The sequence below is a fragment of the Ascaphus truei genome, chromosome 3 (genome assembly GCF_040206685.1).
Source record: "Ascaphus truei isolate aAscTru1 chromosome 3, aAscTru1.hap1, whole genome shotgun sequence".
Lineage (NCBI taxonomy): Eukaryota > Metazoa > Chordata > Amphibia > Anura > Ascaphidae > Ascaphus > Ascaphus truei.
In genome coordinates, this window is record NC_134485.1 from 329,547,893 (window position 1) to 329,560,064 (window position 12,172).

At 44.6% G+C, this 12,172-nt stretch overlaps 1 protein-coding gene across 2 annotated transcripts in view; it reads right to left on the reverse strand.

The window, feature by feature from the left end:
• Window positions 1-5,236: 5,236 nt before the first annotated feature.
• LOC142489893 (retinol dehydrogenase 7-like) overlaps window positions 5,237-12,172 on the reverse strand; it is a 79,717-nt gene continuing 72,781 nt past the window's right edge. For both annotated transcript variants that reach the window (XM_075591463.1, XM_075591462.1), the window contains exons 5-6: window positions 8,050-8,213; window positions 5,237-6,901 (exon numbers count right to left, since the gene is read on the reverse strand). In XM_075591463.1, coding sequence (XP_075447578.1) covers window positions 6,681-6,901; window positions 8,050-8,213 — 385 coding nt within the window. In that variant the 3' untranslated portion in view covers window positions 5,237-6,680. The remainder of the gene's footprint in view (window positions 6,902-8,049; window positions 8,214-12,172) is intronic.

Sequence of the window (12,172 nt, forward strand, 5' to 3'; positions counted from 1 at the left end):
TCACTGATTTTCCCCCTCTGAATCACAGGTGAGCCCATAACACGCTTCAGTTTTCTTGTTGCCCAATATGGATATTGTTAGTGATCTGCTAGCTTTCTGAACTTCACTCTGCATACCTGTGTCAGTGGCTGTCAGTGGCAATCTCTTCCTGTGCAGTATCATCTATGACTTGCTTCCTACCTTGCAACTACCACTGCTGAGTGGTGTTGTGTTTTGGCGGTCACATACTGCTATACTGGTTAGCCCATGCGCTATTTAGTGTGGATACACTCTCTATAGTCTGGTTCATTACTTATACTATAAGAGGCCCTAGTTCCTTGGGTCATTGTCCACATGACAAAATATTGTTTATGTGATTATTACCAGTGTTTCTCTCCACTATTTCTCTGTCTCGCCATTGCGGACTTTTAATTACACTGTATATATCCTGTCATGTTTATCGGCGGATTTTAGAGTTAAAAAAACTTTATTATTTTTTGTTTTGTGTTTAGTGGTCTTATGGGACCTTTTTGTGGTCTGTTCCCATTAGGGTTTTGTGGTAACAGTTATTAAACTGCTACTTTATGTATACACTTTTCCATTGGTATAAAGAGTGCAGCTAATAGGGACTTGAATGACCCCTTGGGGTCACTTATTTGTGTTCTGTTTTTCCCTTTGCACCAGTTACGTTATTATCTGTATATGGGGAGCGATGTGTCATTGTGTGTTTTCTAGCCAATGAACATAGTAACAAGTCGCTCACCAAATAACATATAGCCCCCTCTGGGCTCCCCCTTGGCCCTACGAGTACCTCCGATCCAGCGGGGGAACCATTGGTGCGTGCAGGAAGTTGCCAGGTGCTGCCTGAGTGGCAGGCGGACCCGGCGCAGCAGTGGAGAGTGTGGAGGCAGTAAGGGAGCGCTCCGGTACTCCGTTGGCTACGTGGTGGGACGCCGATAGAGAGCCGCCATTTTGGATGCTTGCGCATGCGCAGAACGACTACAATGCGTGGCGGACATTACCAGAGGGCTTGCGCATGCGCAGGCAGATAGCAGTGGCAATGTTGAAGAAAGTTCCGCAGGGGAGATAAAACACCCAGCAGACCTCAAGGACGCTAGATCACATGCAGGCCAAAAGCCAGTAGGGCTGCAGCTTCCCTTGCAGGTGGATATTGATACATTTTGGTGCGTCTGAGACCACGCCAGTTGGAGCTGGGACATCAGAGGATAAGGATGTAGGTGCAGGGTATCAGTAGGCCCCTGCACTAAGCCATGGACTCCCTGTTAGGCCCCAGCTAGGCCCCGACTCCCACGTAGCTTGTGGCTGCTAAAGGGACATGCTCTAAGATTGGGACACTGCAGAATGCCACGCAGCAGCTGTGGCCTGTGGTCTGGGACCAGACCACCACCACAAGGCACAGAGACTATCTTCACAGTGGGACACTCCAGCCGGATACTACCCCACGTGGAAGTGGACGCCATCGCGGACAACGTCGCTGGATCAGTGGATCCTCTCTTCTGTTGTGGCATTACCGGGTGTGGGATCACCCGGCAGGTACCTCACCTTGACAAATGCACCAACTGTACACACATTAGTAGGGCAGCGCTGTCTCACATATTGGGTCGGTTGCTACTTGTTGACACTAGGGTGATTGGGTGCCCAAGGGCCACTCAGTACTTTGGAGACTGTGTTACCAGGTGTGGGCAGAGTGTTGGAGGGTATGGCCATGCATGGCCTAGTTGGTGGGACTGGTACCATTGTTATGTTATACCTGCAGTAAACTGTTATATTATACAAGTGTGTATTTCTTATATTGTACTGTGACGGGGTTATCCAACACAGTTAGGATCCCGCCCAGGTGGAGGCGCTGTCACCAGACGGATCAGGTACACACCAGGCTCCCAGCCGCGGCGGTTCAGGCCTCCTGTGAGCCTCTGGTAATGCACCATACACACAGTAGCTGCCATATCTCCCATAGGGTGAGGGAAACTGAGCTACAAATACAAGTCAGAAGAGACTTGATGCATAGGGAAATAAACATATGTATACACTTGAACAAAGGACCACTAGGGGTCACTAAGGCCCTATTAGAGTGCACTCAAAAGTCTAATAATCAGGAAAATATTACATACATACAGTATATATGATGTCCATAAATGTAGTCCCATATATTGGATATATTGACCACCTATTAGTATGAGGGAAATAATCAGATGATGGTAGCAATCATATAACATTAAAAATAAAAATAATACAATTTTAAATATAAACTCATTAATGACGAAAAATGGGAACAAATATATACAGTGCAAGGCTAAAATCCCCAATGGAGAGACGATAAGGAGTATAAACCAGTAGATATTCAATCTTTCTACTATATTATCCATATTTTAATAGTAATTCTTCGGTCAATTGTCGTAACAATTGTCGTAACATATGCTGGTTATTGCATATAACACCCTTACCTACAGCTATTTTGTATGTGTGTTACTCACCATTGTCACTTGCACCAATATACTGTAGGTTTTTAAATGCTACACCATGAGTTGTGTGCCTTTTCCCTCTTGTTTCGTTTCCCTGGGAAGCAGAACATTGACACCGATGTGTTGTCTAGGATTCACCGGGATACACGGGAGATGGATAACCAGTGGGAAGGAATTACCACTCCTGAAGTATGAACTTTGTGTAAACAGATTGAGGAGCCATGACTGCAAATATGAATAGGGTGGCTGATAGGCAGTGATGGATATCTCCATACTATCATGGAAAGGTTGCCTCGATTAAACCAACAGGATCTGCAGCAAGCACAACAGGTTAAAAAAAAAGTTTGGCTGGGTTTGAGGAATCAAAAATCAACCTCATCCGTTGCAGGGATGCACCCATAAAATCGGCTGCTAGTAAAACAGTGGCCTGATCTAGTAATAAAGAGAAGAGTAATTTTCCAAGTCACCCGGAGATCTCAACACATAGTAACTAAACAATTGGTACTCCCCTACAAATACAGGTAGGTGGTACTCATGGCCACCTAGGTACTGACAAGACGTTGGGACAAGTGAAAGACCGGTTCTACTGGTCTCACATGGCCTGAGATATTGAGGAATATTGCAAGAATTGTGGGTGGTGCTTACCCAGGAATACCCTGCCTATGATGCTGCTACGTTAGTAAATATAACAAGTATTGACCATTGAAATTGATTTGCATGGACTTTCTGTCGTTGTAATGGGATAGAAGAAACACTAGTACTATTCTAGTGGTCACTGACACTTCACCAGATATGCCCAGGCGTTTCTAACAAAGGATCATTCAGCCATTAAAACCATTAAGCTATTGTGGTACAAAAACTTTGTCCATTATGGATTGCCAGCAAGGATTCATTCCGACCAAAGACAGGACTTTGAAAGTCACCTCATCAAGGAGTTTCTACACCTCTGGGGAATAAAGAAATCACAAATGCTGCCGAACCCCCTGCAAGGGGATCCTCAACTGGAGAGGTTTAATAGGACCTTATTAAACATAATGGGCACATTGAATACCCAGGGGAAAGAACAGTGGAGTCAGCATGTGCATCACCCGGTACATGCATATGATTGTATCCTGACTCTACAGGGTATTCCCCATACTATCTGATGTTCCGACGAGAAGCAGATTACCAATTGAGCATTTTTATGGGGTAGCAGCAGATGGCACATTCCCTACCACTAAGGGCTGGGACCAGCTGCGCCCGTGTGCGCGGGCGGCGACGTGAGCTCAACTTACCATTCCTGTTTGAACTCACGATCGGGTCCCAGTCCCTCCTCACTTCTAACTTGCTACATGCTGTGACGCGGTAGCCAGCAGGAGACACGAGAGAATGGTGTTCTCTTGCTGCAACGCGTCACATGGTACGCGAAGGGGCCAATCATAGACTGGCTCCCTTCAACGAATGGCAAGCCAGCTATTGTGTGCTAGTGTGTGGAGCTGCTGCAGTGCTGTGAGCCCTGCTTTGTTTTGGACCCCGCCCCCCTCCGTCATGGCCGCGCCCCCCCTGACCCGTTTGGCCACGCCCCCCCCGCTCCAAGAAAAGCAGCCTGTAGACCGCAGATCGCGGTACAGCGAGTTGCACGCGCCGCCGGCAAGCAAGCCAGCCGTGCGGACGCGTGCAACGGGACCTTAGCCTTACATGCAATATGGGAAGAAACTCAAGGAACAGCTGCAAGTGGCATATAAACTGGCAACTACTGCTGCTGATACGACCAACCAGGGCAAAAAGGCCGGTATGATAAACAAGTGCACAGCCAAGAGTTACAAGTGAATGACAGAGTGCTTATCCGGGAATCTGGGTATACTTAAGTAATAAACACTGAAGAACAGGGCATTACTGGCCAATAATTCCCTGGCTGGAAGAGTTGAAGGCCTGAGGCAAAGCCGAGGGACATTAACCCAGCAGGGCATTATTGGCCAGTAATGCCCTGTTCTGAGGGGATTATTACTATTATAGGCAGAATGTTGGCATTTTCTATAAATAATAAACACTTTTGTGTAGTTATATAGATTTTTACACATACACACACAACACCAACACACATTGCAGCTCTACACACACTGCTGCTACACACACATACACACAAACTCTGCAGCTACATACACACACATACAAACTGCAGGGACACACACAAACTCTGCAGCTACATACACACAAACTGCAGCTACACACACTGCAGCCACACACACACACACACACACTGCAGCTACACACACACACTGCAGCTACAAACACACACAAACTGCAGCTGCACACACACATGCACACACACAAACTGCAGCTACACACACACACACACACACACACACACACACACACACACACACACACACACACACACACACACTGCAGCTACACACACACACACACACTGCAGCTACACACACACATAAACTGCAGCTACACACACACACACACACACTGCAGCTACACACACGCAGCTACACACATAAACTGCAGCTTCACACACGCAGCTACACACATAAACTGCAGCTGCACATGCACACACACACTGCAGCTACACACACATACAAACTGCAGCTTCACACATAGAAACTGCAGCTACACACACATACAACACACAAACTGCACCCATACAAACTACAGTTACACACACAAACTGCACCCATACAAACTGCAGCTACACACACAAACAGCAGCTACACACTTGCATACAACACACAAACTGCAGCTACACAAACACTGCAGACAGACTTACTTTACACTCTCTCTCTTCTCTCAATTAAGCCTGTCTGCTCTGTACATGGAGGGAGAGGAAGGAGTCACAACCTGCTGCTTCTTCCTGACCAATCCCCTGCCCTGTCTCAGAGCTTTTCCTTCCTCCTGACCAATCCCCTGCCCTTTCTCAGAGCTGTTCTGACACCTGATTGGCTGGAAATAAACACATTGGAAATAAACACTTTGCAAGCAGCCACAATTTCCTGGCATTACTGATTGGATAATGCCCGGAATTCTAACCAACCAGAGAGCAGGGATTTCAATAATGCCCAGAATTGTACTGCTTTGGCCTATAATGTACAGTACCTGTCAAAAATAAAAAAGCCAGTCGCTGGAAGCAGAACCATATGTAGTAGTAGAAAACAAAAGCGGATGCCGGTATATCGACTGAAGGCTGAAAAGGGAAATGGATCAGAAAAGAACCTGCATCCTTGCATTGGATCCAGAGGCAGAGGCATTTACTACTTTGAACCCCTGAAGCGGGATGATGCACTTGAAAATGAGTTATGTAGAATGCTATGAGCGCACCCATTCTGTAGGACAAGATGAACCGGAGCTGCTTATATCCCATACACACTCAGCAGGGAGGGATGACAGTGGCACCACATGTGTACTCGCCCCAGAAGGAAGTTGAGCCCCCTCATTAGACTAACCTATGATTCTACTGAAGTGTTGAAATAAATCCCCATGGTTAGTATAGCTAAGTGGGTGATACCAATGACTTTAGACATAGGTGATCCTGGTGTTGTATAATGTGGTGCAGTACTACTGCGGTCTGTGAGGATTGTATTTGTGTTTTCACTGTACCTATGCTATTGTGTACATAGAGAGGCAGCATTTGTTAGATTATTCTTTTATGTATGAAGATGTTCCTAACAAGATCGATGGGGAGATCAAGTTTTTTAGCAGGGAGACACTTTGTTGAATTAAAGAGCTCCAACAGTGTGTCTCCACCATCACATAGGCCTAGATACCCAGGATTTGGTGTCCGCATCCTCACTGACATTAACATACACTCGTGCTGCATTTATATGTAATGTTATGTTGATATGCTGTAATATGACTGCGGTAAACTTTATTAAGAATCACAACATTTCCATATACTATATGTATACGCGCGCACACGCGCACACACGCGCGCGCGCACACATGCACACACACGCACACCAGACATTAGTTTAGTTATGGTGGGTAAAAAAAGTGACAAAAAAACCTCCACCGTAAAGCATATAGCAAATGGAAGTGTTACTGTGTGCTCATTTGCATGTCTTAGACAAGTCTGCAACCCTGCCTTTCACCATTATCGCCAAGCATACAGCATACTATAATCCATGTGTTAGTCCAATTAAAGGTATCATACTTTCCATTGTTTTCATTCATTAGCCTATATAACATTGAATGGACAAACTATTATGTATTGTTGAGTAATCAGAAATACCGTTACTCTGCTCTGTGAGCTGGTTTGGGTGCCGAGCGACATAGCACATAATCAGATAGAATTGTAGGGAGGTAAGAAACAGGAATGTAGAAGAGCTTGCTGTCCCAGCCAGGGGAGTATCTCGTCCAGGGGTAAACCGCAATCAGGGCATGTTCCATGCAGTCTGGGACCTTGTACAGCTTGGAGCTAGTAGATTCCATGATATTGTACAGGTTCCGGGTCCCTGTGTGGACATAAAACACAGAAATACAATTACTAGGATTGTTAATAAAGCGCAGCATCACCTTACTTTTGTCAATGTATTTCTCATTGCTGATTAGAGTTAATACAACTAATTGTAAGTGTAGTCCAGTGTAATTTTGGGGTTACATGCCTCTCTCCTTCTGTGCAGTAATCCCTGTTAAGAGGGCAGGTTTGCCAGAAGTAATTATGAGGTTTTGCCCTCAACCCCATGTGAGGTGTAATATGTAGCAAAGGAAGTGACAGCACGCTCTATGCCCACTTACAGTGACACAGGGGTGGGCCTTCTGGAGCTATATAATATGCATCACTTCCTAAAGTTAGCAGTGAAGTGTCAGTTCTGTGAGAGTGGAGTTCAAGATCAAGTCTGTCAAGTGGTTGTAGAGTGTGACACTCTGACCCAACACTGTGCCACGGCTCTGGCACAGATTGTGGCCCTCTCTTAGGGGAGAGGTGGCAGAGATTTACTGTCTCTATTAGAGAGTCAGGGAGGGACTTCCTTGAGGTGGGCAACTTTAACATGTGCAACTAAAGACTGGCCACTATGATGGGCATTCTGCACGGAGGATGTTAATAAAGATTGCCTTGATTGAAAGAACCTTCTCGCCTGAGCCTGGAGTCATTCAGGGAGAAGCTGCACCCAGGGGTTCTCTTCCAGAGACTCCTCCCTGCTGTCGTGGGGATCTGGAAGGGATGGAGACACTGTACCAACTGTGAGTACGATCTCAGCACTACCTCACGAGCCAATCCTGGTGAATTCCCCATTACCATCAAGCGGAAGTCTCAGGTGTCCTGTAAGCCAGCAGGTGCACCACCCGACATGACATGTAACTGGCGGCAGATTCCTCACATAAGGACCCATATGAGATTGGGTAGGGGTCGAACCGTTACATAAGCTTCATAGACAGGTATTTAATGTGACTCTTGTGTTCCTAGTCTCCGATGTGCAAGGAGTTGCACATTATTATAAAAAGGAATAAAATGACTCCTGTAAATGTGTGACCTGGAAGTGCCCATTTCAGAAGTCATGTGATCACTGCCCATTCTCATGCTGTCCCCTTCTATATCTCTCTCCAAGTGGAAACATTCCCGTCTACCCTTAATTCTGAGCAGACAAGCAGAGGGTCTCACAGTTCTGGTAATACTGCTCTCCATAGTCCTTCTTGACCTCTGCAGGTAGATTCTCCCACAGCCGCTTCAGGTTCTGCTTATGAGGTTCGAAGGCAGTAATTAGAGTTCTGAAGGCTCCAGGCTCTATGATGGACACTTTTACCCCAAAATTGCAGAGCTCCCTTCTATAGTGGGGAGAAAAATAAGAAAAATGCATCCTTACTATCATTAGGAAAGCAACTGTTCCATCAAGTATCTACAGTAGAATGGAGTTGCGATAAGTATTTACCCATGCAACACCTCTGATGTTTTATTTGTTCACAAACAACACGCAGAACCCCAGCAAGCTAATTTTAGGAACCCCTGAGCCCCCACAAAATTTATATGTATATTAGTGTCAAAAAGGAGAGCTCTTGAGCGTGGCAAATGTATACAACAATTTGTTCACAAATTAAATGGCACAGTGACTAGTACTAACAAACATTAAACCTATACACTTTTGACCAGAATCCCGATTGTAATTGAAAAAGCAATGAAGCAACAAATAGGGCAGATTTATAAAGTAGTTCTGAAATAAAACATAATAGTGGCCATCTTTAATGAGCCCTGCTAATATTATGGTCCATTCATGTTTTTCCATACAAGATGGGGTGTAGAAACAGGAGTCGCACTCTCAGACAGTTTTGTGCTTAAAACAATAATGTGCACTATATTAAACCAATAATAATCATGTTGGTTACAATGTGACCTTAGTTTAGGACAAATAATATCACACAATAGTGAAAAATGTATAAAGTGACTACATTTAAATAAATATAAGTGCAAGCAGGGAAACATATTGAAAGGAAACCTTTAAAGAAAGCAGTTCTCCAGTTCTCCAGTGCAGCAATTCCAAAGAAGTAAGGGAGCAGAGGGCATCAATGTGTATATGAAATAAACCCAGCAATAGACCATACGGTAGTACTGTCAGAGTAGATAGATGTAAAACAAATTTGACCTCCAAAGGTTATACTCACATTTGGGTGAGTATAAATGAGCATATCACAATCTGTGGCAATGGATGCTGTGATGTGTGTTACCTCAAAAGAATGGAGAACAGCATCGCGCAAAAACATTTGTTAACTTTATATTAAAAAGAACACACAAGCCTCACAAATGAACACTCACATTTGGGCAGTCCTTTACAGCGTGATATACTAAAACAGTCATCTGTGTGGAGCGGCGTCCTCACTGATTCCGCGATACCGAATGGATCAGCTGTTTGTCGCCGGCTGAAGTTATTTCCGGTAGCGGCCGCCCCGGAACATCGTAGACCTGGCAACATTTCCTATCCCACAGGAGTCCTGTTAGACGAAGCACATGATTGGAGGTAGGAAAGTTTGCCGAGGTCTATGATGTTCCGGGCGGCCGCTACCGGAAGTAACTTCAGCCGGCGACAAACAGCTGATCCATTCGGTATCGCGGAATCAGTGAGGACGCCGCTCCACACAGATGACTGTTTTAGTATATCACGCTGTAAAGGACTGCCCAAATGTGAGTGTTCATTTGTGAGGCTTGTGTGTTCTTTATAATATAAAGTTTACAAACTTTTTTGCGCGATGCTGTTCTCCTTCCTTTCGAGATAACCCACATCACAGAATCCATAACTGGGCCTGTATCTCTGGAAGCATGGGGTCCCTGAAATCAACACGGTAACATAATATGACGTTGACTTAACTTATCATCCCATTAATATTAAATGTGCATCTTTAGAGGACTAAAGTAAAATCATGTTTTCTCCCTTTAAAGAGCATAGTGTTAACTATAACTGCGTTAGTAATAAGATTAAAATAATATGCAAATTAGGCATGATCATAACATCACAAAGTCAGTGAAGGTTAACACAGGGACCTAACATTGTTAGTCATACCTAAACTTGTCATTGCTCACATCAAGACACATAAAAACGGCTTTTCAAAGGTGTGGATGGGTGCAACGCCACACAGACATAATTTAACTAACATACTGTAGCAGTATTTCCTGTTGTTATTTACCTCTCTCTCAACTTCATGTAAATACATATTTCTGGTATTTCAGATCAAAGTAACGACAAGACATACTCAAAATCACATTATTGGCAGATCAAGCAAGGTTATGCTACCACAGAGGGATATTAAGCCTTTGCTAATGAGATGTAGAGCATCTATTGTTTTAGTATAAAATTGGCTTTGAGGATACCATGTTAACTCATGGATCATAACATCTATTCCTGTTTACATTATAAGCACAGATTTATCTGAGCTTTGTGGATCTAGCCTTTAAAGCTCACAGTGAGAACCTTATACAATATAGTGAAAAGCTACATGGATCTATCACATAAAGGGTTAAGTGATTATATATACATGTAGCCCTGGTAAGAAATGGGGCTACATGTCTGCTCTCCTCCTGTTATAATCCCTGGTAAGGGCAGCCTGCCAGGAGTTATCATGGGTTTCCCTCACATCAAGCCCTGTTCTGAGTGGTGGAAGTAAGTCACCTGACCCTGTGTGGGAGGCATAGACACAGGGGTGGTACATGCTGATGTCATGAAGGGCAGGGCTGTCTCTATTTAGTTGTCAGTTCCTGAGAGTGACAGTAGAGTTGCAGTTAGTGTTGGAGAGAGTCTGTGTCTGGATGTACTGTCAGCACAGTGTGTGAGCTATCTAGGAGTAGGGCCTAGTGAGCTACAGTATAGGTGGACCAATTCCTCTCACCCTGCCTAGGGGGTGAGGGAAGAGCTAGCCCCACCCTGAGCGCCCTTGGCTTAGGGTGGAGGCAGGGAACAGAGAGACCATCCTGAAGGAGAGCAGTTTGGGGATAGAGAGAGAAACTGTGCCTGCCTTGTTCCTGCTGCTATCCTGCTGGCTGTGTGAATAAAGAGCTGCTGCTACTTTTTACGAAAGACTGTGTGAGACTGAAATCTCTCGTCCCTGAGTGGGGACTCTCTGGAAGGATTTCACCCCACATCCCTGGGGCTTTACAGAGATGGAGGCATTGCACCACTAGAAGAGATGAAGGCATTCACCCCAGAAGTGAAAAGGAATTAAAGTGCAAACTAAAGAACCACTAGTGGTAATAACAGTGATAAAAAGCAGGTAAATACTGCAAAACCCTCTAAAATTAAACTAAATAGTTAGAACCACATACTACCACAATGTGATAAATAATAAAATTGTACATAACCGTGACACGTGGCTAATAATAACGTCTGCAGCCGTAAATAAGGGGGTGGCCCAGCACGCCCCTAGACACTGGAGAAATGGAAACAAAAAACAGCGCAAAACACAAATGGTGAAGTAAATCAAGATATTATTACATAAAACGTAGGGATAAATATCCTGTGTACATCAAAAAACTAGAACATAAGCACTGAGTGTGCGAAGTACACAAGTTACCAATCGACAGGTAGGGGTTCAGGAGTCAGGAACAGGTCTCTCTGGTTTGCATCTCAGATTGTATCTGTGTGATTCCTCCTCTGGAAGAGTAACCGGAAATGGTAAATCTGCCTCAGTAGGAACTCTCCCTTTGGTCGGATGGTCTCAGGAGTGTCCAAAGTTCATTCAAAGGTTTTGGCACGGCAGCTGTCCTCTAATTAGACAGTGAGGGGGACCCAAACATTCAGAGTGTGCTCTGAAACCGGCACAGCAACAGCCGGGAGCGGTCACTCTCACAGCAGTGTCTGTGGTTAGAGGTGTCGTCGCTCCTTCACAGTGCGCCATATGATGACGTCACAATCGCGGTCTGCACAATCCAATGCACAGGGATGGAAATAGTCCCAATAATGCCAAAAATCATAGAGAACAGGCAACAAAACCTACTAGGCAGAGGTAATAGTTAGATCCTACGCGTTTCGTAGTATAGCACTACTTCATCAGGGAATAAAAATATCATTTCACAGGGGCATTAAATACCCCTCATGCCCTACCCATTGGTTGGCTAATTAGCACAAGGCTTCCAATCAGATTGGAAGGGCAGCAGTCAATAGGACTGAAGGAATGATCATAAAATCACAATAAAATAACAACTTTATTAATGTTAAAAAGGACACTTAAAATACAAAATAAACTGCAATAAAAGATGATCTGCAATAAAAGAAACACAATATTAAAATGAATTTGGATTATAA